Raw genomic sequence first — 24,896 nt, forward strand, 5'->3', positions numbered from 1 at the left:
TCAAGCTATGGATGCCGCCATTGACCTTTCCGATGCCCGTAAGGCATTGGACCTTGCTAATATCCGTTTCCAGTTGATGTGAGCTTCCATCTTTTCTCCGATTGAAATACTTTCCACTTCCCCCGCCCCCGCCATAACCTTCAATGCCACACTATACCCATATGAAAGACTACATTCTTATTGAACACTCAAACCACACCACAATCGAGAGCGGCTAGCTAAAATTCCAGGTCCCCAGTCGACTAGAAGATACAATTACCTTCCATATGATCGAGCGAGTTCAATTCCCACTGAACAAGACCATCTACGTTCCCGGCGGCGTTAAGATCCCCAACAGCGAGCTCAGTCTGCTGGACTACCTACTCCGCGAACAAGAGCGCATTCAGTCCCGAGTACGCCGCTATCAATCACCCGACGAATACCCCTTCTTCCCCGATGTGCTCGAAGAGCCAATCCTGCAGCCACTGGAATACCCGCGCATCCTGCACGAGAATGATGTCTGCGTGAACGACATTATCAAAGAGCGATACATCAAAGAAGTTTTGCCAGCAGTTTGCCCCAAGTTTGGACGGGAGGACCGTGGCGAGACACAGGAGAACTACGGCTCCGCGGCGACCTGCGACGTTGCCTGTTTACAGGCGCTGGCGCGCCGGATTCATTTTGGAAAGTTCGTTGCTGAGTCAAAGTTCCAGAAGGATCCTGAAACTTTTGTGCGTCTGATTAAGGCCGAGGATCGGGAGGGTATCGATGTTGCTATTACCAATGCTGCTGTAGAACAGAAGGTTCTTGAGCGTTTGGCTCTTAAAGCGAAGACTTATGGCACTGATCCGGCTTTGCCTGATGAGAAAGGCCCCAAGATCAACATTGATGCTGTTGTTGCTATGTACAAGGTACGAGGAGAGATTTGGAGTTTTACTCTTGGGTATATAATTACTGACTTATGTGCTACTTTTATAGGAATGTGTCATCCCATTGACCAAGGTTGTCGAGGTCGAGTATCTCATGCAGAGACTCAAGGGCACACAATGGGAATAAGAAGCATCTTTAGCATAGGTAAGGTTCCAATACGATCAGTCCATCGAATCTTAACATTTATGAGGATTATGTGGATTATGTGGCCGACGCAACTCTGAAAATAAAAGCCAAAAGCAAAATAATCTAGAATTGAATGGATTTTGTCGTGAACTAGGCATGAAATGCATCAGACTACAAAGTCTTAACATTAACTACGACATATATTGTGTAAGGGCCTTAACCATAGGCTCGAACTTAGCCGCCTCAATCAAAATCAAGCTACCTTTCGTCCGGATGCCCAGCTCCTGGAACGCACGCTTCGAGTCTGAGTGCCCTTCGTCGGCCTTGTGAGTGTAATCAATAGAGCCAGCACACAGCGCATGACGCTCAATAACCTCATCTTCGGGGTGGAAGAAGAATCGCTCAGCCTGCTCACCACCCTTCTTCTTTTTCTTCTGAGGCCGCGACTCTTCCTGGTCGAGCTTCGACTCAACTTCCTCGTAGTTCTTCGAAAGAACCATGTAGTGCGAGAAAGTATAAGGCTCCTTATCATCAACAGCCCAGGCAATTTCTTCCTGGAGCATGTTGTACATGGGAGGGACAATCTCGGACGGCATATTGATCAGACGCTCAGTCAGAATTAGACCGATGGGAGGGATAGGGGTTTGGGAAAGGAGCTTGGAAGCGACGGAGAGGGATGGGTTGGATGCAGTTTTAGTCTTGAGGTAGTTGATCAGGTCGTGTACGACGGGTTTGTCCTGGGAGCAGGTGGTTAGTACGACGAAAAGATGAAGAGCGGAAGACCACAAACCTTGTGTTCCTGCAGATTGAGAATTGACAAGAATGCGTAAGGGTCTGATTCATGTCCATCAACCTTCACTGTCGATCCCAATGTTGGCTGTGAGAGAATCAAATCGGCCAGTGCGGACATGTCGAAGATCTGAGCATCATTGTCGAATAGCTGGCGCAGGAGGTTCTTCAAGCCATGGAAATCAATCGGCTGAGGATCGAACCATTCAAATTCTACATTGACCATGTCCATGTCCTGAGTCGTCGTTAGCAATCCGACGGCACATGGTACACAGTCTAGGGTGCGAGTCTAACCTCATCGGAGTCGGACTCCTCTGGCTTGGTGCCGCCCATGGTGACATCACTGGGATCTTTGCGCTTGACCATATTGTGCTAATTGAGATATGTTTTGTCTGGTATTGGGTAAAATTGAAGTCCAAAGGTTGATCTTGGCCCCGCGCTCGGCCGCTTGCGAACTTTTTTCCTTATCGGCTGTTATCGCCGATGTAGGTCATTGTTGGTTGCCCAGGCAGTGCCCATCGATTTCGGTTTTCTATGATAAGCTCTATATATCATTTGGGTCTTGAGAGGACTTCGGAGAAGAGTTGTCAATATGTAGGGTTTCATGGATAAACTGTCCCAAGGTGTGTTGGTTGATATACTTGCACCTAACATATATATACAGCAAATAAACAATGCACAACCACAATCCGGGATATTAGAGCATCTAAAGCTTCTTAGGAATATCCATTGATATACAATGTAATGATAACATATCAAATCACGAAAATTACTGATTGTTTAAGCTAAGTTCCTAATTCTAAACATCATACTCAACCGCTTCAACGGTTGGTACTTTATGAAGCTTAACATCAAAGAATTGAGCAACAAGCTGCACACAATCCCAAATTACCTGAACCTCCTCCTTCGAGACACCAATGCGCCTCGTACCACGGATATGCCAATGGGTCTCCTTGGGCAAATTCTGACTCATGATAGCTGGCAGCACAACAAGCTGTGTATCAAGATCATCCAAGATCTGACGATCCGACAAATACAACCCATAGGTAATTTCCTCGGAAAGCCAAGAAAAGTCCTTGTGCGCACTAAACAAATCCAGCGTGCCTGTGGTGTTGCGCGCGTACAGCTTCTGCAACCATTCCGTGCCACGCTCGTGATTGGCCTGGTCGCACTGCCAGCCCTTGCGGGTGAAGGTGTAATCCTTGTCCTCGTCGCGCTCGAGCTCGCTAATAGCCAAAATTGCCTCAATGGGTTTGCATACTCCGACAATAGGCACAGCTTTGATGAGCGCCTCGCGGAGCCGGCGGATCAGGGCTTGCCGGGCTGGTGAGGTCGCATAGTCTGCTTGCTGAGTGAGGTGGAGATAGAGCTGGTCTGCCCGCTCTGGATCTGGGCTAGCGGCTAGCGTGGAAATGGCTAGGATGTACCATTTGTCGTTGCCTAGATTGGTGGTTTTGAAGCGGTTTTCTAGCTCGGTGAAAAGTTGATGGTAGCGGGGCTGGACTTCCGCTGTGGCGGTGGAAAAACTCATTGTTCTTGGCGGTTGGTATGAGAAAAGAATTGAAATTGATTTGGGCTTCAGCTGCAGCTTGCTGGCTCGGATTGGTAATCGAGAAAACATGGCGTATATTGTACAATTACAGCGTTCAATACAACGTAAAGTTGTGATCTCTCCATCAATCGCAGTGCACTCCGACGGCGGAAGTGGGTCACTGCAGGCTTAAAGCATTTTGTATGATGTCCGAAAACTTCGATTTGTTTCCGTTTTCAGGGAATTAAGCTCCTCAGTCTTAAGAGGAAATATCAAAATATAATAAAAGGATATTAGATATGTACTATATTATATTTGTATCCTATGTACCCGTGGACGACAGAGACATATCTAAGCCGATCACAGACCGGATGGATCGCATACATCCACCAAAGAAATACCCAGGATGAAATCAATTGATACAAAGATGTCTGTAATCAATCAATAATGAATGAAAATATGCCATTTACACAAGGATAGGGACTATTATCAAGCTATATTCTTGAAGTATAAAGTGGGGCGGATACTAGCCAGCGGAACCCTAAAAGCATCAACAATGTCATAGAGCACCAATGCCTTGATTGCAACAGTTTTTCAAATTAATCAGAACCCCCAAGAAGGGTCCAGAGCACATGCGATCAGAAAATGAACAGGGATCTTTTGTCATCGCCCTCAAACTGGGCAACGCCCCACTATGATCTCAGTGACTCTAACATGACATCACAGCGAGTATACCAAGTATAAGATCGAGATTTTCCAATAGTAAAAGCAATCAATCAAGCTCCTCATCCATTCCTACCTTTACCTTGCAACCCTCAAAACCCCTTTCAACAAACCCCCAATCCACTTTATACCTACTCAACATGTCAGGCAATTCCAGCGTCGGAAACCGCAGTGTCTACGAGGCCGGTGACCAGCGCAATGTCCCCGTGTCCGAGCTCCAAGAGCGTGCCCGTTACGCCGAGGGCATGCCCCATAGTCACAAGAACCTTGATTCTAAAGATGGCCGCTCCATTGCGAACAAGCTTGCCTCCCAGGAGAACAAGCCCGACTCCTCAAAGCACAAGAGCGAGTACGATGCTGAGGCCGAGTTGAGCAAGCAAGATCCCACCAAGCCCGTAAGTCTATTCGCCCATGGCATATACGATCCTTGAGTGAGATGCATTTACTAACATCTATCTCAATACAGGCTAAGATGCATGGCAATGCTCCTTCTAAAGGTGCTAAGATTGATGCCGAGCTCCAGGCTGAGGATGAGCAGCGTCTGCAGGAAAAGGGCATTAAGCACTAAATTTGTTAATGGTGTTTTTTAATGTTACAAAATACCCCCTCATATCTTCTGATTGGAATTGAATATTCGTCAGCCAGGGATGGAAGGGTTGGTGTTGGAACATGATGTACGATAATAATGATATCTGGTCAACGTTCTCTTGAACGAGTAACGATGCCACTGAATGAATACTACATTGGAGATAAGACAAATTGGTGTGCAACTCTGTACATGTCTAGATTGTATATAGTGCTGCTTTGAATCTTGACATGCAATTGTAGAATACGTTATCGTGACTATTTTTCATACTGGGCCCAACACTTCCATTCTACTTTGTACTTCTTACTCCTTGTCAAGGTAGCGTCGTATATAATTTAAGTCTCCCTAAGTAGAAGCGAGAACCAGTATAAGATGAAACGGTAAAATGTGGTATCCAGGTGTGTCATTGTGAAACGTAGGAATAAATGAGCCATATGTCATGAGATCGCTTTCTAAACACAATTATGCGATATGTATGAGACCCGAGATTTCAAGGGCCGAGCTATTGTACAGGATGAAGTATCCAAAATCTATACAAAGCCGAAGTCACAAGCATTAGATAGATACCTGTAACTTTCCATTAGAGTGACTGGTCTATTCAGCCAGAAAAAAATGGCTTGGGTGATCGAAGACTCCCACTGTCAAAACCAAGCCGCATATACTGCGGCAATGGGAGGCATATACCCGGAGTGCAGTTGGATTGAAGCCAAATACCGGAATCCTGTTCGGAGGTTGGAGGGAACAGGAAGGGAGGCTAGGTAAGCCAAGGGGCGGCCCAAGGCACAGCATGTGCCAGTGAGACCGAGACCTGAGATCAGCCATCCAGAGTAAACTTGGGGTCATCGTCATGCGGCTCAGCAAAGACATGACCCCAGTATTCTTCGACTCTCTTGCAAAGGCCCAGTTTGTTCTCCCACGTCTTGAACGCTGTTTCGAGGTTGCAGCTGACCCATTTAATCTCCTCCCAGTAAGCCTTTTCGACATCGTATCCAAATCGCTTGATGGCCTCTGGGGGTGCCGTCCAGGCGCGTCCATCTGAGCCGTCCTTCTTCAAAGTAGGAGTTGTTTCCCATCCCATGCCGAAAATCCGGTCGCCGGGGTTGAATTTGGGATAGTTTGCGTGGATGAAGAAGATGTGTGGTGCAGGGGCAACAGACTCGTCTTTTACACGTCGCTTATCCTGCTGGATCAAGGCAAAGTCCTCGCGCGGATCTGACTGTGCCATGGCTGATCCAGACAGCTGATCTGCATTCGCGTGTCCGATGGCTTGCACCCTCTCACTGACAGTATAGAAAGGTGCGCCTACAGCAGAGGCAGCTTGAATAAAGGTTTCCTTGTCTCCCTCGCCAGGTCCTCCTTGACTTAACAAGCGGAAATAATGCGAGGGGCCGTAAAAGTTATAATACGCCGCCAGCAAGAGAGCTAGGGAATGGGTTTTCTTGGAGACTAAGAATACCCCGGTTTCTGATGACTGTCTGGCAGCCATGGACGGTGCCTCTTGACGTGAAATTCTGTAGTACAACGGAGATGCGGAGGAAGCCCAGAAGTCGGGCCATGTGATAAGACCATTGGTTTTAAATGGCTCTGAGTCGAGCAGATCCTCGGGTTTACCAAGAGGGAAGCAGTCGGCATCCATCCAGACAATTTCTTCGAAGGATGAGAAAAGAACAGCGAAGATTTTGAGTTGATAGTGTTCAATGATATTTTTACCCACCACATCTGCTAGTATCAAACACCGCGCATCGAGTTTGGGAAGCACATTGTTGCAAATATGTTTCTCGTGTTCGGTAGCATCCTTCATGAAGAGTTCAACCGGCAAATTTGACCCCGCGCGGCGGAGCATGCGCAGCGATGAGACGAAAACAGGGAGATATGTAGCACCAGCTGTCGATACCAGTCCTCGCTTGCCCGGGGTATGAATCGGCTTCAACTTCTTGTCCGAATTCTTGACATCCTCGATGAAGGCCGCATGGGATTCTTCCATTTTGCGTACATCTTCATCACTCAGACCTGTTAGGTCAGGCCGTGGCTGGTCTTTTGTGGGGTCAAAGTGCTGAGCTTGCACATCGCCTCGCTTTTCCGGGGAAGGGCAATTCGGTTTGTGGCGTTCAATTATGGGGCGGAGGACTTTCCAGAAGTCCTTCTGGCGTTCCGTGAGGGGAACCTCGAATGCTGTATTTGGGACCAGAGGAACGGTGGAGGACGCAGTGGTCGGGGACCAGTAAAAGTAGACAGTGCAAACTAAAATCAAAGTGAGCATCGCTAGCAAAAGCGCTTTCGCTCTCGCAGGTCGAAAAGCACCCATTATTGTTAGATAGTCCGGGTAGCTGCGCTTTGATACAGGGGTTCAGGGAGTGGCGCGCGGCCACGTCGATCGGCTTTTGTTCGCCAGGCCAAGGAAGAAAAAAAAAAAGGTTCATATATATCACCCGATTTACATAGCACGAGGGAGTTGTAGAGTTGTGGCGCATCGTTCCAGGGAGTCCGCGCTTTGGGCGGAAAGAAGATTAGCCCAGTGGTCTTGGCAAGTGTCTACCAACAAATACGTACCTGCATCGTGCATCCGCAACTTGGACCAGCATTGTCTACAATATATTGGTATATGTGTATACGAATATCTGATTCTTTGAAAAATCCAATCTCGGCATGAGGCACAAGATCACTTACGAAATACCCCAGTCCCATACCTTGAAAGCCCAGGCTTGCTAACTAGCATACGTTACAACGCCGGCATCAAGGCAAATATGAAACAGGATCGAATCGGACCACATATGAGACCTTGAGCGATTATATTCCAATGAGATTAATGCTTTAATGATTTGCCTTTGGAAAAAGCGCCCCAGTCCACATAGGCAGTTCTTCCTAAACGACTAAAGCGCGGATCAGCCTCCACCGGGAAGATCCCATATCCACCCCCCAACACCTTTCTCTGTCATATTATTCTTTCTTTTTTCAGTCTGCAGAACTCAGAGAGTCTGCTGTTCATATTTAAATACAACTTTACCTCCGAACCCCTGTTCGAATCCGCCGATATTGTGGGATTCAATATTTGCGCCCCCATTACAAATCCTCAACCCCCAAACCGAGTAACCTACGCCCCGTGAACACATATTACTCCAATCAAACAGGTGTTCCAGGTTTGAACGGATGGACTCCGTACGGGCATTGCCCACGCCCGTCCAAGATGGCCTCCGATAATGCAGATCACCCCGCGCGAGACCCCGCGCCCAAGGGAAAATCCCGCAAGACCGATCCGAACGCTCCGATCCGAAAACGCCGCAAGAGAACCGTGGTAAGCGGAGCCCCAGACGACTGCTTTGCCTGCTCCAAGCGAGGAGCACGGTGTGACCGGCGCCGACCGTATTGCTCCCAGTGCCTCGACCTGGGCCGCGAATGTTCCGGATATAAGACAACGTTGACATGGGGTGTTGGAGTCGCAAGTCGAGGGAAACTCCGGGGCCAGAAGCTCCCGGTGATGGAATCGGAAGGAAAGTCGACGGGGAGTTCTGCAAAATCACAACCGAAGGCTGCAAGTAGTGGTGGACCGTCATCTTCAAAGGTTCCTTACAATGCTTCGGTCCCGATGGCTCCGTCAACCGGTCCTGCGATGGCATCGTTTGGCGCAAGTACGCCGAGTGTGAAATTAGAAGGTAGCCCACCGATGATGCCAGCTGCCTTCGACATGTCTTCGAACATGGCTTGGGCAATGGACATGCCAGATCCACAATCGTGGTCGAGCACGCTTGCTGCTCCGCCTGCGATTTCAGGGCTTCCGTTACCCAGTCGGCCGATGATTCCAAACAATACAAGCCAACACATGACCCCAGAGCCGCCATTGCTATATGCTCCCATCCAAAGCCCGACGGCTAATCGCGGCTCTATGGTTTGGCCGGCTGCAGTCCCATTCTCATATCAGGCTGCTACTCCCCCAGCGTCACAAGACACGGACGAGGATGTCAAACGCGATCCTAACTATCATGTGCTCTGGAATGCTGCCCATTCTCCGTCGCTCTCTCAGCATCTGTTGGCACGATCTGTGGGGCGGACCCCGCGTATTCGTTATCTCATTAGCTACTACGCCGAAGTCATTGCTCCCATGATCGTTGCCTTCGATACCCCGAGAAATCCATTCCGAACTCATGTGATACGCTTGGCGATGGAGAGCGAAGCTCTGCAGGAGGCAATTGCGACATTGGCGACGAGCAACTTGCGCCAGAGGCGAGAGCACAACCACCTCTCCACGGAACGAACTCTGCCGGCGCGTATGTCATCAATGGCACATCGTGCCCTCACCGATGAAGATTTCCAAGATCGATATGGCATCTCAATGGTCGAAGGGTATATCAGAGAAGAGAATCACCATCGGGTGATGGCTGTCAAGGCTTTGAATGCTGATTTGGCCGACCCTCGTCGCAGATTGTCAGATTCTGTACTGGCAACTTTATTAATACTTTGTCTTTTCCACGGCTGTGATACTGGCGTTGCCAGCTTCCGTGAACAATTTGCTGGAGTAACAAGACTACTTGCAATCCGAATGCGCCATTCTCGTGTCGTAACAGATGACCTCAAATGGTTCATCCGAATGTTCTCGTGGTTTGATACATTGACGGCAACCACAAACGACCGTGATGTTCAACTTCGCGGAACGTGCTTGGAGATCAGCTCCATAACTGATGGAGAATGGGGCCTGGAGAACTTAGCTGGCTGTGATGGTCGTCTGTTCAAGCTGATTTCTCAGCTAGGACGTTTGAATCTCCTCAGTCAGGACCAGGAGCCTAACTTATCACGCCCAAATGACGCTGCTGTTTCCACTACATCCCTCCCTCCTAATATGCTGTTCCCGGGATGGGAAACAGTTGTGCTCAATCCAGGAATGGGCTCCGTACCGGAATACGGATTCTCTCTTCCCACGCCGCCACAAAGCAGTGACTCGTCCCGTCGTCCTTCCTCTCCAGAATTCTGGACAGAGTGGTACTCGCTCAGGCAGCGACTCGAATCCTGGAGATTCGATCCACCTACTCAGGCTTCTTTCCCTTCTCCGCCATTATCCGCTCCATCTACAATGGCTTGGAACTCTACTACCTATGTGACGCAACTTAATTCCTCATCAGCATACCAAGTGGCACCGGAGAATCTTCAGGACATATACCAGATCTCAGAGTGCTTCCGCCATGCTGCCCTTCTCTACTGCGAACGTCTAGCCGAGCCGACCCTTCCATCATGTCATGGCCGTATCCAGCACCTTGTCCAGCTTGCCATGCACTGCATCATTACCGTGCAATCGGACGTATATCTTCTCTGGCCACTGTTCATTGTCGGCTCGGAGTGTGTTCAGGACGATCACCGTTCGATCATCCGCAATCGCTGCAAGGATATCTCCAAGGACTCTGGCTTTATCAACAATCTTTCCTGCCTAGAGCTGCTGGAACGGATCTGGGCTGAGAATTCTGATGAATCTTCGTTCCCAGTTTATCCTAGTGGGTTTGGTCCCCCGCCCCCGCTGGCTGGCGGCAGGGCACCGGCCTCATCCCAAGCTTTCCGTTGGTCTCGAGTTATGCAGGCCAAGCGGGGAGACGGCGAGTACATGGTCGCGTAGACGATTTATCTTATACTTTTTGTTTTCTAATCTTCGCCCGAGCTATACGCTTGTGGTTTCCAGCTTTACAGCATCTTGGTGGGACTCATCGGATTTTTCTTTGTTCAAGCATTAGCGACTTGCATGTTGGATTTTGACATTATACCATTCATTCTATATGCAGCAATATTGCCTCCAGCCAATACCTTCTACATTGTACATACTGGCTTTTTTTTCTTCGAGCTTGCAGGGGCTTAAATAGACGCATGTCTGTGCACATAGAATCAGGATATATCCAAATATAGATCATGTGCTAATATCACCCATGGAATCCATGAACCAACTTGTTCACCGACTGTTCGTCCATTCCAAGTTATTCATAAGCAATTCCTAATCATGAACAAAAGTCCTTCGTAAATACCACCTTGTACGGAATATAATCCACGCTCTACACCCAGGCCCAAAGGCCAAACAGGGGCTGGCCCAAGCCACTCGGACATAATCAACCCGAGTTGTCCCCAGGTAAAAGCAGTATGCCCAAACGTAAAGGTAAAAAAACTCCAAAAGGCCACACAACAACCCAACTAAAGCCCTCTCACCCTAGGCACATATCACACATCCAACGGCGCGCAACGACAAAAGTACCAACACTTAGCCCCAACCTAGATCTTAGGCGCTTATGGAGTACATACTATTTTATAGGGCACAGGGCAAGGGCAACCATGTAAGCCCTATATGATCAGCACGCACAATGAAAACCTCGAAAGCTCGACAAGGCCAATATCAATAATACAACATACACGTACTAATTACCCTCGAAGATTTTCACCCACCGCTAGTATTCCACCTGGGCCTAGAAAACAGGAAAACACTAAATTGGGTTCAAGGTTTTGTTTTGATTCCCCCGCGGCAACGCCGACGTCCGTTCGTGCAAGGGGCAAATAAATAGGATTCTGTTACAAGCCAATATTCCTGTGAAATGGGGTTATGGATCTCATCCAGACCGTGCGTGTTTAATAAGATGGCTAAGGGGTAAGGAGGTGCTTGTAGGCGTAAGGTGAAGGAAGCTATTATTGCCATATTCCCTGTACTGCGGACTTGGCGGGGCTTGGATATCAAAAAAAAACAAATTTACCAAATCCCACATTGAAATCCCACATTGAAATCCGTAGCCCGCCAGGATTCTGTGATTATCAATAATAACCTGGATGGAGTATGGTGTACCCACAGGGCATCCAGGCGCCCGCCCCTATACCCAAAACCTGATTGCCTAGCAAGAATGTTAAGCCGTAAAACCGTTGCGATATAAATATGAATGATACACCAGATGCCATACTAAGCTTACCATGCGAGTCGTACAATATAAATTAAATAGAGCCAATTATTGCACTCAGGGGAGAACGGTGTACAAAGAATATGTGCGTGTCCCCGTGCGCCAGTTCAAGGTTATGTTCCTACAGCCGAGGGACTATGCTTCCAGCCCGTTGGCCCCCTGCAGCCTTGTTAACGTGGGTTTTTGGGCTTTAAACCTTGTTCCAGAAATTCCATGACTCCGAGGGTTAGTGCGCACTAAATTATATTAAAGATATTTATATTTGGCTTTCTTTTTGGGTGAAATCAGTTTGGGCAAAAGAGGTGAAAAGAAATATTAGGTGTCCTTGAGTAAGATCTGTTAGACGCGCTATTATCTATGGTAAGCAGATACATCTATATTTCTTCTTTTTTTAATATGCTGCCTGCATGTGAGATCTAGCTTCCAAGGTTGCAGATACGATCAAAAATATATACAAAGTAATGTGGGAAATTTAATTTTAATTTGAGAAAAAAAGAAATAAGCCATGTGCAACCCTAGATGATCGGCAGTGCAGCACGGGTTTTTGCCCTTCTCTTGGGCTGGTTGGCTAAGACAGGGGGATTCTCGAAGGGTTGACTCATTCAAAAAAAAAAAAAACCCTCGAATCAGGGGTGAACCTAGAATTCTTTTGTGTGGGCAGCAAGGACGTGCTGAATTCCATCTTTCATCCCTTTATACTCGGTGCGTGAGCGTAAAAAGTATGTTGGTATTTGTGGTATTTGTGGCTGCGCAAAGTCGCGGCGGTTCTGTGCTTTACATTGAACATACAGAGGCATGTGCCCTGTTTTATAGAATAGAGAACTGTAGTCCGTATGTACTTTGTAGATGTAACTATGCAGTCTGGACAGTACAGTCATGACGCACACTGCGCATCTGATAGCGTCGGTTGATGTCAGACCAGTCCCAAAAAGGCAGACTAGGGTTTGGAATTAAATGTAATCACGACGATAGCGAGTCGCCTAATGTTCATCGCCCCACGTTGGAACAATGAAGTGTGGGCAGCCAACGTCAAAAAAAAATGGATACAACATACATAACAGATGATCCAGAAGTAGTGACTTCATTTTGCTTCTGGTTGGACACTGGCCCTTCCATTATGCGGCTTCGATCCCAACGCCTCGTATACAGCCGCTACGCATACTTCGATTTCGTACTTGATAACTACTATTTTTTGCTACTAGGCGGAAGTTTTTTCAGTCCACACAAGGTTATTGATAGTCAGACTGAAGAAGCAAGTTGCGGTCTGCAAATTCTCTATATTCTTGCCCAAAATAGTAGTTGCTGCCCAGCGACGCAGCGGTAAAGCCTATGCATAGCCCGTGATGTCGCCCAACACGGCAGTGCGAAGTGGATGTGCAAGAGATATCTCTGATGGGGCTCATTAGTTGTTTTTGCCATGGCAACGTGTTCACCCATGGGTGTATATGTATGTTACCGATATTGGTAATATAATGTCCGAATTGCCTGGGGTTTTGGTGGAGTCTGAACCACTGGATGAGGCGGGATGGCCCGTTGTAAAATCTGGGATGCCGTCGGTCCAACCATGGAACCGGCATTAGTTTGCTCGATCGAGCACTGCATACATCGAGCACAGCCTATACGGAGTACCAAGTTGGTACTTACATCGGTAATTACGTTTGCCTTTGAGGCTACAAATAGGGAAGATTGTTTCGTGTGATCGATATCAAGGACTATTTTACCGTATCCAGTATTCTCCGTCATGCTGCACCTAATCATGGCGTTCATGCAGATGAGCTGTACGAGGCATGGAAAATGTAGCCTGGTTCTGGAAGTCAAGCACATGGCTTTGCGCTCATCCAACCCAGCTACGACACGCCAGCTGATGGAGGGGTGACCCAACTTAGTTACATAGCCAGGCATCTGTAAGGCAGCCAGTAAGATGTTTTATAGAATCACACTACGTCTGAGTGGCGAGATTCACGCCTGATTTTTTTGCCTTTATCTCAGAGTCAGTCAGTCCACCAAAAGCCGAAAAGGAAATCTCGCTACACAGTTGCCTTGAGACGGGCAAAAGTCAAAGATACCGAGTAAAATGCAGTTGTCCGCTGCGTGATCTAACTGAGGGGCTATCAGCCAAGCGGTTTGCATATAGCGTCCAATGGAAACGTCTCCATCTGGACTAGCTTGAGGGGTAGGGACATCGAGACTTGATGGTACTTTGGTTATAGTAGATTGCCAGACGATAGAGAAAGTACGAGAAAGTACGAATTTCTACTAAAATGGTGACTCGATTGTATCTCTAAACTTTGCCACTTAATCTTGAGTCATAGTATGTAATGGCTGACCTCGAGCGCAAACTATAAGAGAAACGGGATATCACCCAGAAGAAGGAATATAGTTAAATTAAAATAAAAGCGAATTCCAGAGGAAATGAATAGAATACCTTGAAATTCTTGAAATTCAATACATGTACGGAGTAAGAAAGAAGCCAAACGCCACAGCCCACAACGCCAACTCACACGCGCCAGCCACTAGCTGATGCACTGATTGGCCTGTGCCAATATCACCGGCGCTGACATTGGGATCCATCTTTCTTTTCCCTTTCATCGGGTTGAAATTTTTCCCTCTCCACCACACTCCACTGAAATTCAAAGCCATTAAGATCTTTTGGAGCGGAGACTTCTTTGCTCTTTGTTTTCCTCAATCTCCTTTTATCAATACATAGGAGATATTGGGTCTTAGGATCCCCTAAACGCACTCTCTCTCTTTTCCTCGGATTGACCGAAGAACGTTCAAATGCTCTCTCAGCATATTCAGTTTCAATCCTCCTCTCTTCAATCGGAAACCGTACCACGGTGACGGTCCTACTAGCCAAAAAAAAAAAACCTATCTGACCTGCAGTTCTAAAGTCGGCGTCGATTTCTATTTGGGTGCACGATATCCTGTATAATATACTCGGTGTTCTTTTTTTTTTTGTTTTGCTGATTTCATTTAACTGCCTTGGGGATTGTTTGCATTTCCGGCTTGTCGCCTCCCATTTACATTCATCTGTTCGACTGGTGCTCCACATGCTCGTGCGATAATGTATCATTACTCCAGTCCACCGCCCGGGTGGTCAACCTACGACTACACTCAGTCGCCTCCCACTTCACCTCAATACGCCTACTACGCCTCTCAGTTCGCAAACGCTTACACTTCACCACGAGGCGCCCCGCGAAAGCACAACCGCAAGGCCAGCTACTCGGCCACGAAAGAAACTCCATGGTATGCATCGTCGGGTTACCAACAAAGCTACTATGAAGCAACCCCAGACTATAGCATTCCATCGCGAAAGCACGATCATGTAAGTGCTTCTTTTGCGGGAAAGCCCACACACCACCGATACTCCTCGACCGGTCATCCTACGGGGGATGGCTTCGGCAACGGATACTACCCGTCGCAATCGCAGACTCGACCCACCTACAAAGATGGGGTCGACGAAGCATTCGATGTCCCGCGCACACCCGCCCGCGAGTCCAATACCGGTCGTCAAGGTCGTCCCCCGGCCAAAGACCACACCCGAGATGACGATGGCCAACATCGTCGCAACACCTCGACCTCTTACCAAAAATCAAATCCAGCTGATTCTCACTTTTACTTCACTCAGGCTCCTAACACCGAGGATATCGATGCGGCCAGACGCTCCCGCACCAGGCGCCAATCTACATCAACTCGCACTCCCAACAAACCAAAACCACCTCCTGCTACTGCCAAACCGCCACCCACCGCCACCGAAGATGACGCCGAGCGCGCAGGGATCCCACCAGGCTATTCGATCAAAAACTGGGACCCAACCGAAGCGCCAATCATTTTGCTCGGCAGTGTGTTTGATGCGAACTCCCTCGGCAAGTGGATCTACGACTGGACCGTTTTCCATCATGGGGCATCGACGCCCATGGCCGACGTCGCGGGCGACTTGTGGCTATTGTTAATCAAGCTAGCGGGCAAAGTAAAGAGGGCCGACGAATGCCTCCCTCGCATTCAACGCGTGGAGGCGCAGGAAGTCGTCGAAGACTTCCTGGAAAGTGGCGAGCGCCTCTGGTCCCGCTTCAAGAAGCTCCTCAAGGGCTGCGAACTTTACATGTGGAAGGCCGCCAAGCGAGAAGGTGGCAAAGGGCCCGTGTCGATGGGCCGCAATGCAGGTTGCGAATTTGTCGAATCGATTTTCGGTCGCGACCGTGAGCTTGAAAATACAGAGAAGCTCATGAACAGTATTCGTCTCTGGAATATGCGATTCGACGCCAACTGCGAAGACATTCTGCGCCGACCGGCGGCTGCTTAGGATGTCTTCTTCATACGTTTATTATTTTTTTTTATACTACCGACTGCCGAGGGAATGATACCCCCAAAGACACAGAGACTGTTCCTACTACTGCTTTTCCTACCTACACTTGGAGCATTTGACATTTGTTGAATTGCATTTGGAGCGTGTTGCTTTGGCTTCGGCTGGCTTTGCTCGTTGCATTTACTGTCTGTTTTATCAAATCATGGGCAGATGTTTCCTAGGGCGCGACACAAAAGATCATTGTTCTTGCGTTTACTTTGCTTTTATGGTGCCGGCGCCTTGCTTTTGAGCTCGTTTCTATCATAGGACGGCGTCTCGATTCTATTCCATTTCTGGCGTCCTTGTTTAATCTCTTCATTTCTGGCCGTCAAGTCCGTTCTGTCTTGCCTCTTGCCGTTGAAGTCCGTGTCACTCTGCTTCGATGATACCATCTTGCGATTTCCTATATACGTGCTCTGTTTTCTGTTTTATTTTCTTTTGTCTTTAATTTCCTTTGTCTTTTGCATTACACCTGTTATCCTGCTATCTCCTGTTTGCTTGATTTGATGTTGGGTCGGAGGAACTGGGTTGCACATAGAACCAACACGACCCAAGCGTCCGATAGACCAACCCTGACACTCGTTATACCATCATTCTATACTTTCCGATCTCTCCAGTGTATTGTAAAAATCAATACTATTTCCACGTAGTCCAAAACCGACCCCAAAACAGGCAGCGATGTGATGTGATAGCTACCCCTCACCCCGGCGCTTCTTACATGTATGTACGCGGCACGATGCAAGACCTACATCGTACAGTGTGGATCATTTTACCCCGCCCATTAGAACCACAATAAAGCGTCTAGAAACACTCCGGGGGGTGCGTTAGTTACCCAGTTTTAATATCAAATATCTACTTGATCGTTTACTGGCTGTACAGCTTCCAAATCAGGTACTATTTCCCCAATGACGGCAGCTGATGTCAGACTTCATATAAGTGTAGGCCCCAGCGTTGGGTTAATTGGCGTCTTCTCATGCAGGTGATGGTAGCTGTTATTGGTCTATGTTTCCAATTTGGAATGCAGCATGCACGTTGGTTGGGGGTACCTACCCGAGATTGTGGCGAACCTATCACGGCTGAGATGCAGGGGTGCGGGGAGTTGCGTGCATGACTTCTGGCTTTGTCTTGCGTTGCATGGTGATCTGGGATACGAGGCATTATTGAGAAAGAGTGCTGACGGCTATTTAATATAGTTTTGATATTAAGGTGGTTAATTTGGTGTAGATTGAAGCTTTGGGGGATACTCCTGGGTTTGATTAATATATGTTTAGATGGGCGATACGCGCCAGTTATCAGCTTATATATTGATTCAGACGTAGTTTATGAATCACATTTTTTATTTGGGGTCTTGCTGAACTTGTGAGACATTGGCGCCGACGGTTGGGTCGGAGAAAAGAGCCGAGCGGCCAGATGTTAATATATCGCCGACACTGTTGGGAGGCGAGATGAGATGGAAAGCTCAAGACAGTCTGAGCTGAATGTAAAAGCATAAACGTATAAAATTCCCTAACTGAGAGGCCATTACTATTTTATCACCAGGATTCCAAGTCCATGTGGTCATGCAACCTTATTTACCCTATCAGAACTACCTTGGGGGTTCCTCAGGATATATCTACTAAGCTTGCCCAAAGTTCTCATATTAAACAACTTCCAGAGTTAGTGCACCTTTTGGTAAGTAAGCATTCATGTCTCCTGGTGTGAAGGTGACTTTCTGAATGCTCTTAACGAACTGTGGTATCAAGAAAATAAAAATAATCCTGGGGAATGAATCACTCTGAGTAGATGTGTCCCAATTAGGAAGGAGGTCTAGATAGGACATATCAAAGAAGTTTCCAACCTTGAAATGCACAAATCCATATCGGTGGCTCAGTACTCCGTAGATGGAGAGCGCATGCCTTCACACCTGCTGCGGGGGTTCGGCATACTTCGGATGTTCTCACTCCAAACTGCATTGAAGCGTGTGTTCCAGGTCACCCGGACGGGTTGCCGGGAGATCCTGGGCCCGGCGGTCCAGGCGGGCCCAGGAGCCCGAGGCCGTAGCTTAGCGAGGGCGCTAGGAGGTAGCCATTGCAGCTGCGACTGCGATCATTTGCGCCATTATATCTCGCTGTCCTATCGTGAGACTGCCTCTTGCAGACTGCCTGTCGTCGTCACATTTTTCGGCGACAATGAATGCCGGTGCTGTACTGATGATTAGTGGCTGAATGTGGTGTTCTCGAATTTGCACCTGCTCGCGCTGGGATTCCGATTTGGAAGCGCTTTTGCAAGTTGTTTTTTGGATTCAGGACCCGCTGAAAATGAACCACTACATGCTACCAAGTTGGTGCAACGATGGTCTGGAAGCAAGAATAGGTACTAGGCTAAGCTAGTTAAGAATAAGATTCAAATATTCTATATCGTTAACTTGAAGAATTGAAGAATAATGATGACGCATGCGGGACGGTCACGGGACCGCCGGCTCTCAGAGCTGTGTTTGACATCACTTGCTGTGTGATGCTACGTACCTAGCCCTGTAGGTATCTAGTGCTTTGAACCCTCGATTAGCTGAGATATTGCGTATTCGAGTCGATTTTCTTCAGAGACCTGCTCAGGAGTCAACGACTACCAACACTCCTACCCGCCTCATCCGCTGGCCTGATGCAAACTCACCCTACCCGGGACAGACGAGGATGCAACGCTTGAAGTTCCCCTTAACTCAAAAATCTAGTTACTGGCAAGCAGCATGGTGATTTAACATATCTGAATTACTTCAATATCTCCCTTAAGGATCACTTCGCGACAGCCCCCAATCTGGGCACATGGTCATGCTAGGTGAACGATGCATCATGGATCTACGAAACTTAAGACTCCCACAGAGGGCGAGCCTGATGGGCTATCCTCATGGGAATGGATCCGGAGCCAATTTCATATGAGACCAGCTGAAGATGATGAGCCACAGTCGTGGTGGATTGCATCGACGGCCATCCCGCTGATTGCTGCTACAACGGGACCACTCGCAAATATCATGTCAGTCACTGCACTGGTTATGCCATGGCGAACTAGAGTTCTCTCAATTCATAATGGCCCTGGTGGAAACCCCATCCAAGAAGGATATCCGGACCCTCATTGGTGAGTACAAAGCAAGAGCGTACCCTGAGTCAGGTTTCTCTAACACCACATATAGGGCCACTATCCTAAATGCCATTTCACTTTTCTGCGGGATCGTGGGCAATGTGTTTTTACTATTCAATTTTACCCATGTCATACGCTATATCATAGCTTTGCCCGTGACGATTATTTCGTGGTTCATGGCTGCGGGAATCGTGAGTAACGTTCCTAGTTTTGTTGGTCTCAGATCTAACGTTTGCTTGTAGCTCTGCGGAATTACCACAGCCACATCTATCTATGCTCCTCCAGTGGGCATCGATAGGGTCTACTCCCAGGCTTTTTGGAGTGCCGTCATTGCAGCAGTCCTCTACTTTGTCTTGAGCTTCAACTTGATGATCAACATGCTGGGCTATTTCCTGGGTAAATACCCGCAACATTTCGCTCTGACCGACGAGCAACGAACCTTGATTCTGCAAATGACTGCATTGGTGGTTTGGCTATTGATTGGTGCAGCTATTTTCCAGCGAGTGCTCGGGATCTCTTTCGCCGATGCATTGTACTTCTCCGATGTCACTGTTCTCACATTAGGGTACGGCGATATAGTTGCCACCGATGCCGTCGGTCGAGGTCTTATTTGGCCATATTCAGTAATTGGGATTATCATTCTGGGACTGGTCGTGGAAAGCATTTTCAAATTTGCTCGCGAGGTTCACTACGACAATGTCATTCGCAAACACATTGAACAGAAACGGCAATCCACTTTCGAGCGTTCAATCAATTATAAAGAGCTCCAATCTTCTCAAGGGAAACGCCTGGCTAATGGAGATGTTGTCACCCCTCCGGCTCTCACTCGCCAAAAATCCAAAGTTCATCGCCGCCGTCATCGGCCAATTCGCAACACCATCAACACTCTTGCCACGGGCCGCCAATCCAAGATCCTTATCATGCGTGAAGAAAAGGATCGGTTTGACGCTATGCGTCGTATCCAGTATGATACCATGCGCTTCCGTCGCTGGAGCAATTTGATCATCAGCATCATTGCATTTGGAATTGTGTGGTCTTGCGGAGCAGTGGTGTTCTGGAAATTAGAAACAATGACCTACTTCGAATCTCTCTGCTTTTGCTTCACCTCCTTGCTTACCATCGGCTACGGTGATTTCACACCACAGTCGAATGCAGGGAGACCCTTTTTTGTGGTATGGTCTCTAATCGCCATCCCAACCATGACCATGCTCATCTCGGAGATGAGCGACACAGTCGTCGCCAGCTTCAAGCGCGCCACTGAAATAGTCGCCGATTACTCCGTGCTTCCTCAATCCGGTATCTACAAGTCAGGCTTGAGTCGGATTCCCGGCGTTGCCCACCTCATACAGACTCGCCAAGAGAAAAAGCGGCAAAAGCGCGGTTTCCCACTTGAGGGGGCTGATGAATCCAGCGGGGAAAGAAGAGATCCCGAGGAGGCTAGTCGATCTAGTCCTGAAAACGACGAATTGGCCGAGTGTCATCCCCGCCAATCCCTCGAGGAGCTTGCCCGCGATCCAACCCGACTTGAGCTTGCTAGGCAACTTGCCTTCGCTATTCGCCGTGCCACTAAACAGGCACGGGAAGGCAAGCGAAAGCGATACTCCTATGAAGAATGGGTCGAGTTTACCCGACTCATTCAGTTCACTGATCCGCGAGCTCGGCCACAGTCATCAGGGAGGAATCAGCCGGCAGATGAGGATGGCGGGTTTTCTAATTACGAAGATGAATTTGGACTTCTCAATTGGGACTGGATTGGTGAGAGTAGTCCCATGCTGGCAAAACAGACAGAGCCCCAGTGGGTTCTAGATCGACTGTGTGAGAGTTTGATTCGGTACGTGTCGACTCAAGAGGAGAGTCGGGGTGCGGGAGCTGATGCCGATCTGTCGGAAGAAGCAACTCTGAGGAAGGAGAGGGATATAGGGTTGAATGAATGAATATCTTTTTTTTTTAATCCCCTCCACTATACTTACATAGTGTAGGGAATTGATACTTGCACCACCCCTCACCTCCCCTCTCCCCCTACTCTCCCCCTACTCCGCCCACCTCCCAAACCGGTAAATATTTTCGATGATGGAGACATGTGTCTCTAGATTTTCCAGGATCCTGGTAGAAGCAACAAGGCAGTGAATTAGAATGCCCGCAGCATCGAGGCTACTTCTTGAAGAATTGGGCAACACTTTTGTACCCTTGTATACCGTTTTATACCTAGGAGCACAAAATTCTGCCTAACACTTCGGATGTCCTACGATACATGATTTGTTTCTTTTTTTGTTCCAAAGAGGGCCGAACCCATTTTGAGTACACAGGATCAACTGTACGGGGTACTCTAGAAGTCTGGAATAAAAAGCCCACTGCCATCATGGCAGTTTTTGAGCGCTTACGATTCACGAAGATTACACAGATCAGATGTGAGTGTTTAGAGTATGAAGATCATGAACAGGCCAAAGCGTGGGTTAAGAGTTTGCAAACAAGTATAGTCTTGGGTTCAGGTCGCATTGCTGTCATGGCGGTCTTTCTAGCACGATATATGAATTGATTTATGTATAATCATACTGTTGGACCTGGAATCTTTTGGCATCCTTCAATCCATCCTCCGATTAGTGTTCACCAACAGAAATTTCCCCCCTATCTTCCCCTATAGAGAGTATAGGACATAGGGGATAGAGAGGACAGAGAGGACAGTCGACTAAGAAGTGGTAAATCACATTCAGGACCCGACTACAATATTAGGTATATATGTATGGATTGTGTTTCTAACGTCCTTCTCAGAGGTGCCACTGTTTATGGACCTACTGCTCCCGCATTCCTGCTGGCCTGTCACCGAGCAGCTCCACTATAAATCCACATATAAATTTGCATGTTAAGGAAATGCAAACAGCGTAGTGTCAACAGTTCAATCTCTTCAATTCGGCCTGTGAATATAGCTACTTCCGATGCTCTGAGCAATCTTAGTCCGGTATTTCACAATTTAGCTTGACTAAAAGCCTATCCGATATATCCATTGCTACAGGCGACAAAACTGTTCGAGCCCTGTCTTCAAGTAGCCGCGAATCCTACATCTGATAGCGGCAAATTCGGCTTCAGACCACACCCAAATCTCCTTTAAGGCTAGCGATGTCCTTTATTCCCCCATGGGTAAAGGCTTTTAGCTAGTTGGCAATATAGTATTGTTTCTTGATTTGACGGTGCGGTGGGTTCAAAGGTACTGCGACATGTCAATTAGGCTGGAGATGATAAGCAAGGAAAAGTCACTCACAGTTTGCAACTAGCTTTGTAAACTTCAAATTGAATATAGTCAAGGTCAGGAATGCCTTTCTTATAATTCATATCGAGTACAACGTAGAAGTGTCTCCTAGGAGGAATTTGGGGTAGTTCATAATGAACGAAATGCTTGTCCTGCAAAACGTCGTTGTTCCTGTAGCCAAAAAACTCCAAGAAGGCATGGAAAATCTCAATAATGACATCTGGCTTTCCATTATCGAACTCCTTTGAGCGGAGTCTAATGATCACGCATTTCTGTTCGTTATACGACTCTGTCATCATGCATCGAGCGATGAGCAAATGTCAATGACTCCTTGGGGGAAATCCAGGGATCATATAATAATACTATTCCATTAACGCCTAAAGCTAGACTAGAAGTAATAGTGAATTCGCTCTCTATTCATGTAGGAGTCAACAAACTGAACGGAAATTACTACTATAGTAACCACTATCCAATAGACTGTGGTGTCATCACTTTACTTGGCCTATCACCAGACTCCTGAAATCTAGAGCCTCACTCAGTACCTGAATATTTCTCCTAGAAGGCTAGAAGGGTCAAGAATTGGAGCCTAGCAGACTGTCGTGTGACTCGGGCTTATAAAGTGCACCTAGTGACATCGGAAGAGAAGTATAGATCTGTGAGAGACGGGTCCACTCACGGATTATATAATAAAAGAAAGGTGCTGACTACATAACTACGTATGCCCGTCGACTAGACGGGTAGGTACCTATGCATGGTAAATAGAACCTCAAAAATAAACGACGGACATAGGAAAGGTCCTTTCTGGTCAACATACACCCCTATAGTTACCCTCTACTGAGTTAGTGACATCTGTCTTCTTCTAACCGCCAAAGCCACAGTCATCAGGCTTAGCAGACTCCCCAAACAAGGCTGTGTAAATTGCTGATGCCTTGAGGCCCCGTCTACAATCTAACCACGGGAATAGACCCTGAAACCTACCAGCTTCTATCACACAACCTTGGAATATTTCAATATTTCTCCCTTTACCAACAACCCCGCCATCAAACATGACATCCAACATCCCTGAAATCCTCCTGCTCTGCATGGACATCCATTTCATGACAGCCTTCGATGATGCTCTCAAAACAACATGGCCAGACCATGACAGTGAAAAACTGAAGATCACCCCGATAAACGAGCGTCTCAACTCCCTCCCAGAAGGAACAACCTTCGACCTAATCGTCTCACCAGCAAACTCCTACGCTCGCCTCGACGGAGCCTTCGACCACGCCATTTCAATGACCTTCAGTCCACGAAAAGACTACCACGCTCTGACACGCGCAGCGCAGGCAGTCCTCTACGAGAAGTGGCGCGGATTTGCGCCGCCTGGCTCGTGCACGCTTGTCGAGTTCCCAGATGACCTAAAGCAGAATAAATATGGCTGCAGATGGGTGGCTATCTGTCCGACAATGCGTGAGCCTTCAGACGTTCGATGGGACAAGGAGGTTGTCTATGAGTGTGTTTGGAGCACGTTGTGCCAGGTTGAGGGACATAATCGTGCTGCGAAGGGGGAAGGGAGGATTGATAGGATTCTTATGACGCCGTTGGCTGTTGGTGTTGGGAAAGTTAGTAAAAAGCGATGGGCAGTGCAGACGGTACTCGCGCTAAGGCAGTTTGTCGATGCTGTCGAGAGGCCTGAGAGGTGGGGGAATTTGGAGTGGAAGGAGATTGGTCAGGATTGTCTTGAGATTGAGAAGACTTGGGCGTTATGAGTTGTTGTTGGTGGATGGGTGTGGCTGGCCAAGACTGTTTTAAAGTTTTGTGTCGGGGAAGTGGGATACATCCTATCAATAGCCTGGGTATCAATAGCTAGCCTATCAATAGAATAATTAGCTTTAAAAAGAATTAGGAGCTAGATTTTACATCTCCACTGTATGTGCACTCAGTTTGCTTCTGTAATTGGACAATTTATTGGTTTGGGGCTTGAAGGATCGAAACTTGGACCTCCCCTTGGCGCCAAAGGTCCGGTAGAGCTTTTTAGTGTCCGGAAAGGACGAGTAACGGGCGAGTAACGGACGAGATAGTAATCACAAAGCTAGATGAAGGTTCCCGGAGAAGATGCCAGATCTCTACATGAGGCAAATATGGTGAGATGGTATGAATTTCTAAGGCTACAACTTTTTAAAGCGTTCCCGGCTAACTATGCATAGAACGGACTATCGGACCATATTTCCTGCAGAGCATCAAATTCTTCAAACGTGGCTTTTCATGGCTTGTCTCTATATAAATTAAAGCATGCTAGATGTCACATAGCCTCTGCTTGCTCGTAGATTATCTAGACCCTGCAGATAGTTTCTTCTCCAATGATATTTTTCAGACTTTATCTATACAATAGCTCTAGGCCTATCTGTTTTTCAGCCTCCGGAGCTAATACTGACGAAAACGGGCACTTACCCGATAACCTTGGAAGAGACCATGATCACCGACTGGTCAGGTTTCTAATCCATATACCGTCGTACTCCACATCCGGGCCGTTTAGGCAATGCCGATCTCTATATTAGACGGAGGGGGTCCTACCATCTCACGTTATGAGCGCGTTGCTCGGTTGAAGCTTTTACTGAATATTCAGCAACTCATCTTCTCCG

General features: G+C 47.7%; 10 protein-coding genes across 10 annotated transcripts; 6 read left to right on the forward strand and 4 right to left on the reverse strand.

The window, feature by feature from the left end:
- Positions 1-7: 7 nt before the first annotated feature.
- N7479_010477 (chorismate mutase ARO7) lies at positions 8-1,035 on the forward strand (the record flags this gene model as incomplete). The annotated part of the gene is made up of 3 exons (XM_057258168.1): positions 8-78; positions 239-890; positions 958-1,035. 3 exons carry the CDS (start codon positions 8-10, stop codon positions 1,033-1,035), a joined length of 801 nt encoding a protein of 266 aa, XP_057105626.1.
- Positions 1,036-1,226: 191 nt separating this feature from the next.
- Positions 1,227-2,190, reverse strand: N7479_010478 (protein-transporting protein BCP1; the record flags this gene model as incomplete). Its single annotated transcript, XM_057258169.1, has 3 exons — positions 1,227-1,772; positions 1,826-2,059; positions 2,119-2,190. The coding sequence occupies 3 exons, from the start codon at positions 2,188-2,190 to the stop codon at positions 1,227-1,229; spliced, it is 852 nt and encodes a 283-aa protein (XP_057105627.1).
- A 433-nt stretch (positions 2,191-2,623) lies between these two features.
- Positions 2,624-3,355, reverse strand: N7479_010479 (uncharacterized protein; the record flags this gene model as incomplete). Its single annotated transcript, XM_057258170.1, has 1 exon — positions 2,624-3,355. One exon carries the CDS (start codon positions 3,353-3,355, stop codon positions 2,624-2,626), a length of 732 nt encoding a protein of 243 aa, XP_057105628.1.
- Positions 3,356-4,218: 863 nt separating this feature from the next.
- Positions 4,219-4,646, forward strand: N7479_010480 (uncharacterized protein; the record flags this gene model as incomplete). Its single annotated transcript, XM_057258171.1, has 2 exons — positions 4,219-4,473; positions 4,545-4,646. 2 exons carry the CDS (start codon positions 4,219-4,221, stop codon positions 4,644-4,646), a joined length of 357 nt encoding a protein of 118 aa, XP_057105629.1.
- Positions 4,647-5,478: 832 nt separating this feature from the next.
- N7479_010481 (alpha-mannosyltransferase) lies at positions 5,479-6,969 on the reverse strand (the record flags this gene model as incomplete). The annotated part of the gene is made up of 1 exon (XM_057258172.1): positions 5,479-6,969. One exon carries the CDS (start codon positions 6,967-6,969, stop codon positions 5,479-5,481), a length of 1,491 nt encoding a protein of 496 aa, XP_057105630.1.
- An 879-nt stretch (positions 6,970-7,848) lies between these two features.
- N7479_010482 (Zn(II)2Cys6 transcription factor) lies at positions 7,849-10,260 on the forward strand (the record flags this gene model as incomplete). Its single annotated transcript, XM_057258173.1, has 1 exon — positions 7,849-10,260. One exon carries the CDS (start codon positions 7,849-7,851, stop codon positions 10,258-10,260), a length of 2,412 nt encoding a protein of 803 aa, XP_057105631.1.
- A 4,376-nt stretch (positions 10,261-14,636) lies between these two features.
- N7479_010483 (uncharacterized protein) lies at positions 14,637-15,875 on the forward strand (the record flags this gene model as incomplete). Its single annotated transcript, XM_057258174.1, has 1 exon — positions 14,637-15,875. One exon carries the CDS (start codon positions 14,637-14,639, stop codon positions 15,873-15,875), a length of 1,239 nt encoding a protein of 412 aa, XP_057105632.1.
- Positions 15,876-18,735: 2,860 nt separating this feature from the next.
- N7479_010484 (potassium channel family protein) lies at positions 18,736-20,962 on the forward strand (the record flags this gene model as incomplete). Its single annotated transcript, XM_057258175.1, has 3 exons — positions 18,736-19,025; positions 19,081-19,219; positions 19,271-20,962. 3 exons carry the CDS (start codon positions 18,736-18,738, stop codon positions 20,960-20,962), a joined length of 2,121 nt encoding a protein of 706 aa, XP_057105633.1.
- A 1,262-nt stretch (positions 20,963-22,224) lies between these two features.
- N7479_010485 (uncharacterized protein) lies at positions 22,225-22,568 on the reverse strand (the record flags this gene model as incomplete). The annotated part of the gene is made up of 2 exons (XM_057258176.1): positions 22,225-22,252; positions 22,285-22,568. 2 exons carry the CDS (start codon positions 22,566-22,568, stop codon positions 22,225-22,227), a joined length of 312 nt encoding a protein of 103 aa, XP_057105634.1.
- A 750-nt stretch (positions 22,569-23,318) lies between these two features.
- On the forward strand, positions 23,319-24,023 carry N7479_010486 (uncharacterized protein; the record flags this gene model as incomplete). Its single annotated transcript, XM_057258177.1, has 1 exon — positions 23,319-24,023. The coding sequence occupies one exon, from the start codon at positions 23,319-23,321 to the stop codon at positions 24,021-24,023; it is 705 nt and encodes a 234-aa protein (XP_057105635.1).
- Positions 24,024-24,896: the final 873 nt, after the last annotated feature.

Source organism: Penicillium vulpinum (assembly GCF_028829585.1).
Source record: "Penicillium vulpinum strain IBT 29486 chromosome Unknown utg000004l_segment0_segment0, whole genome shotgun sequence".
NCBI lineage: Eukaryota > Fungi > Ascomycota > Eurotiomycetes > Eurotiales > Aspergillaceae > Penicillium > Penicillium vulpinum.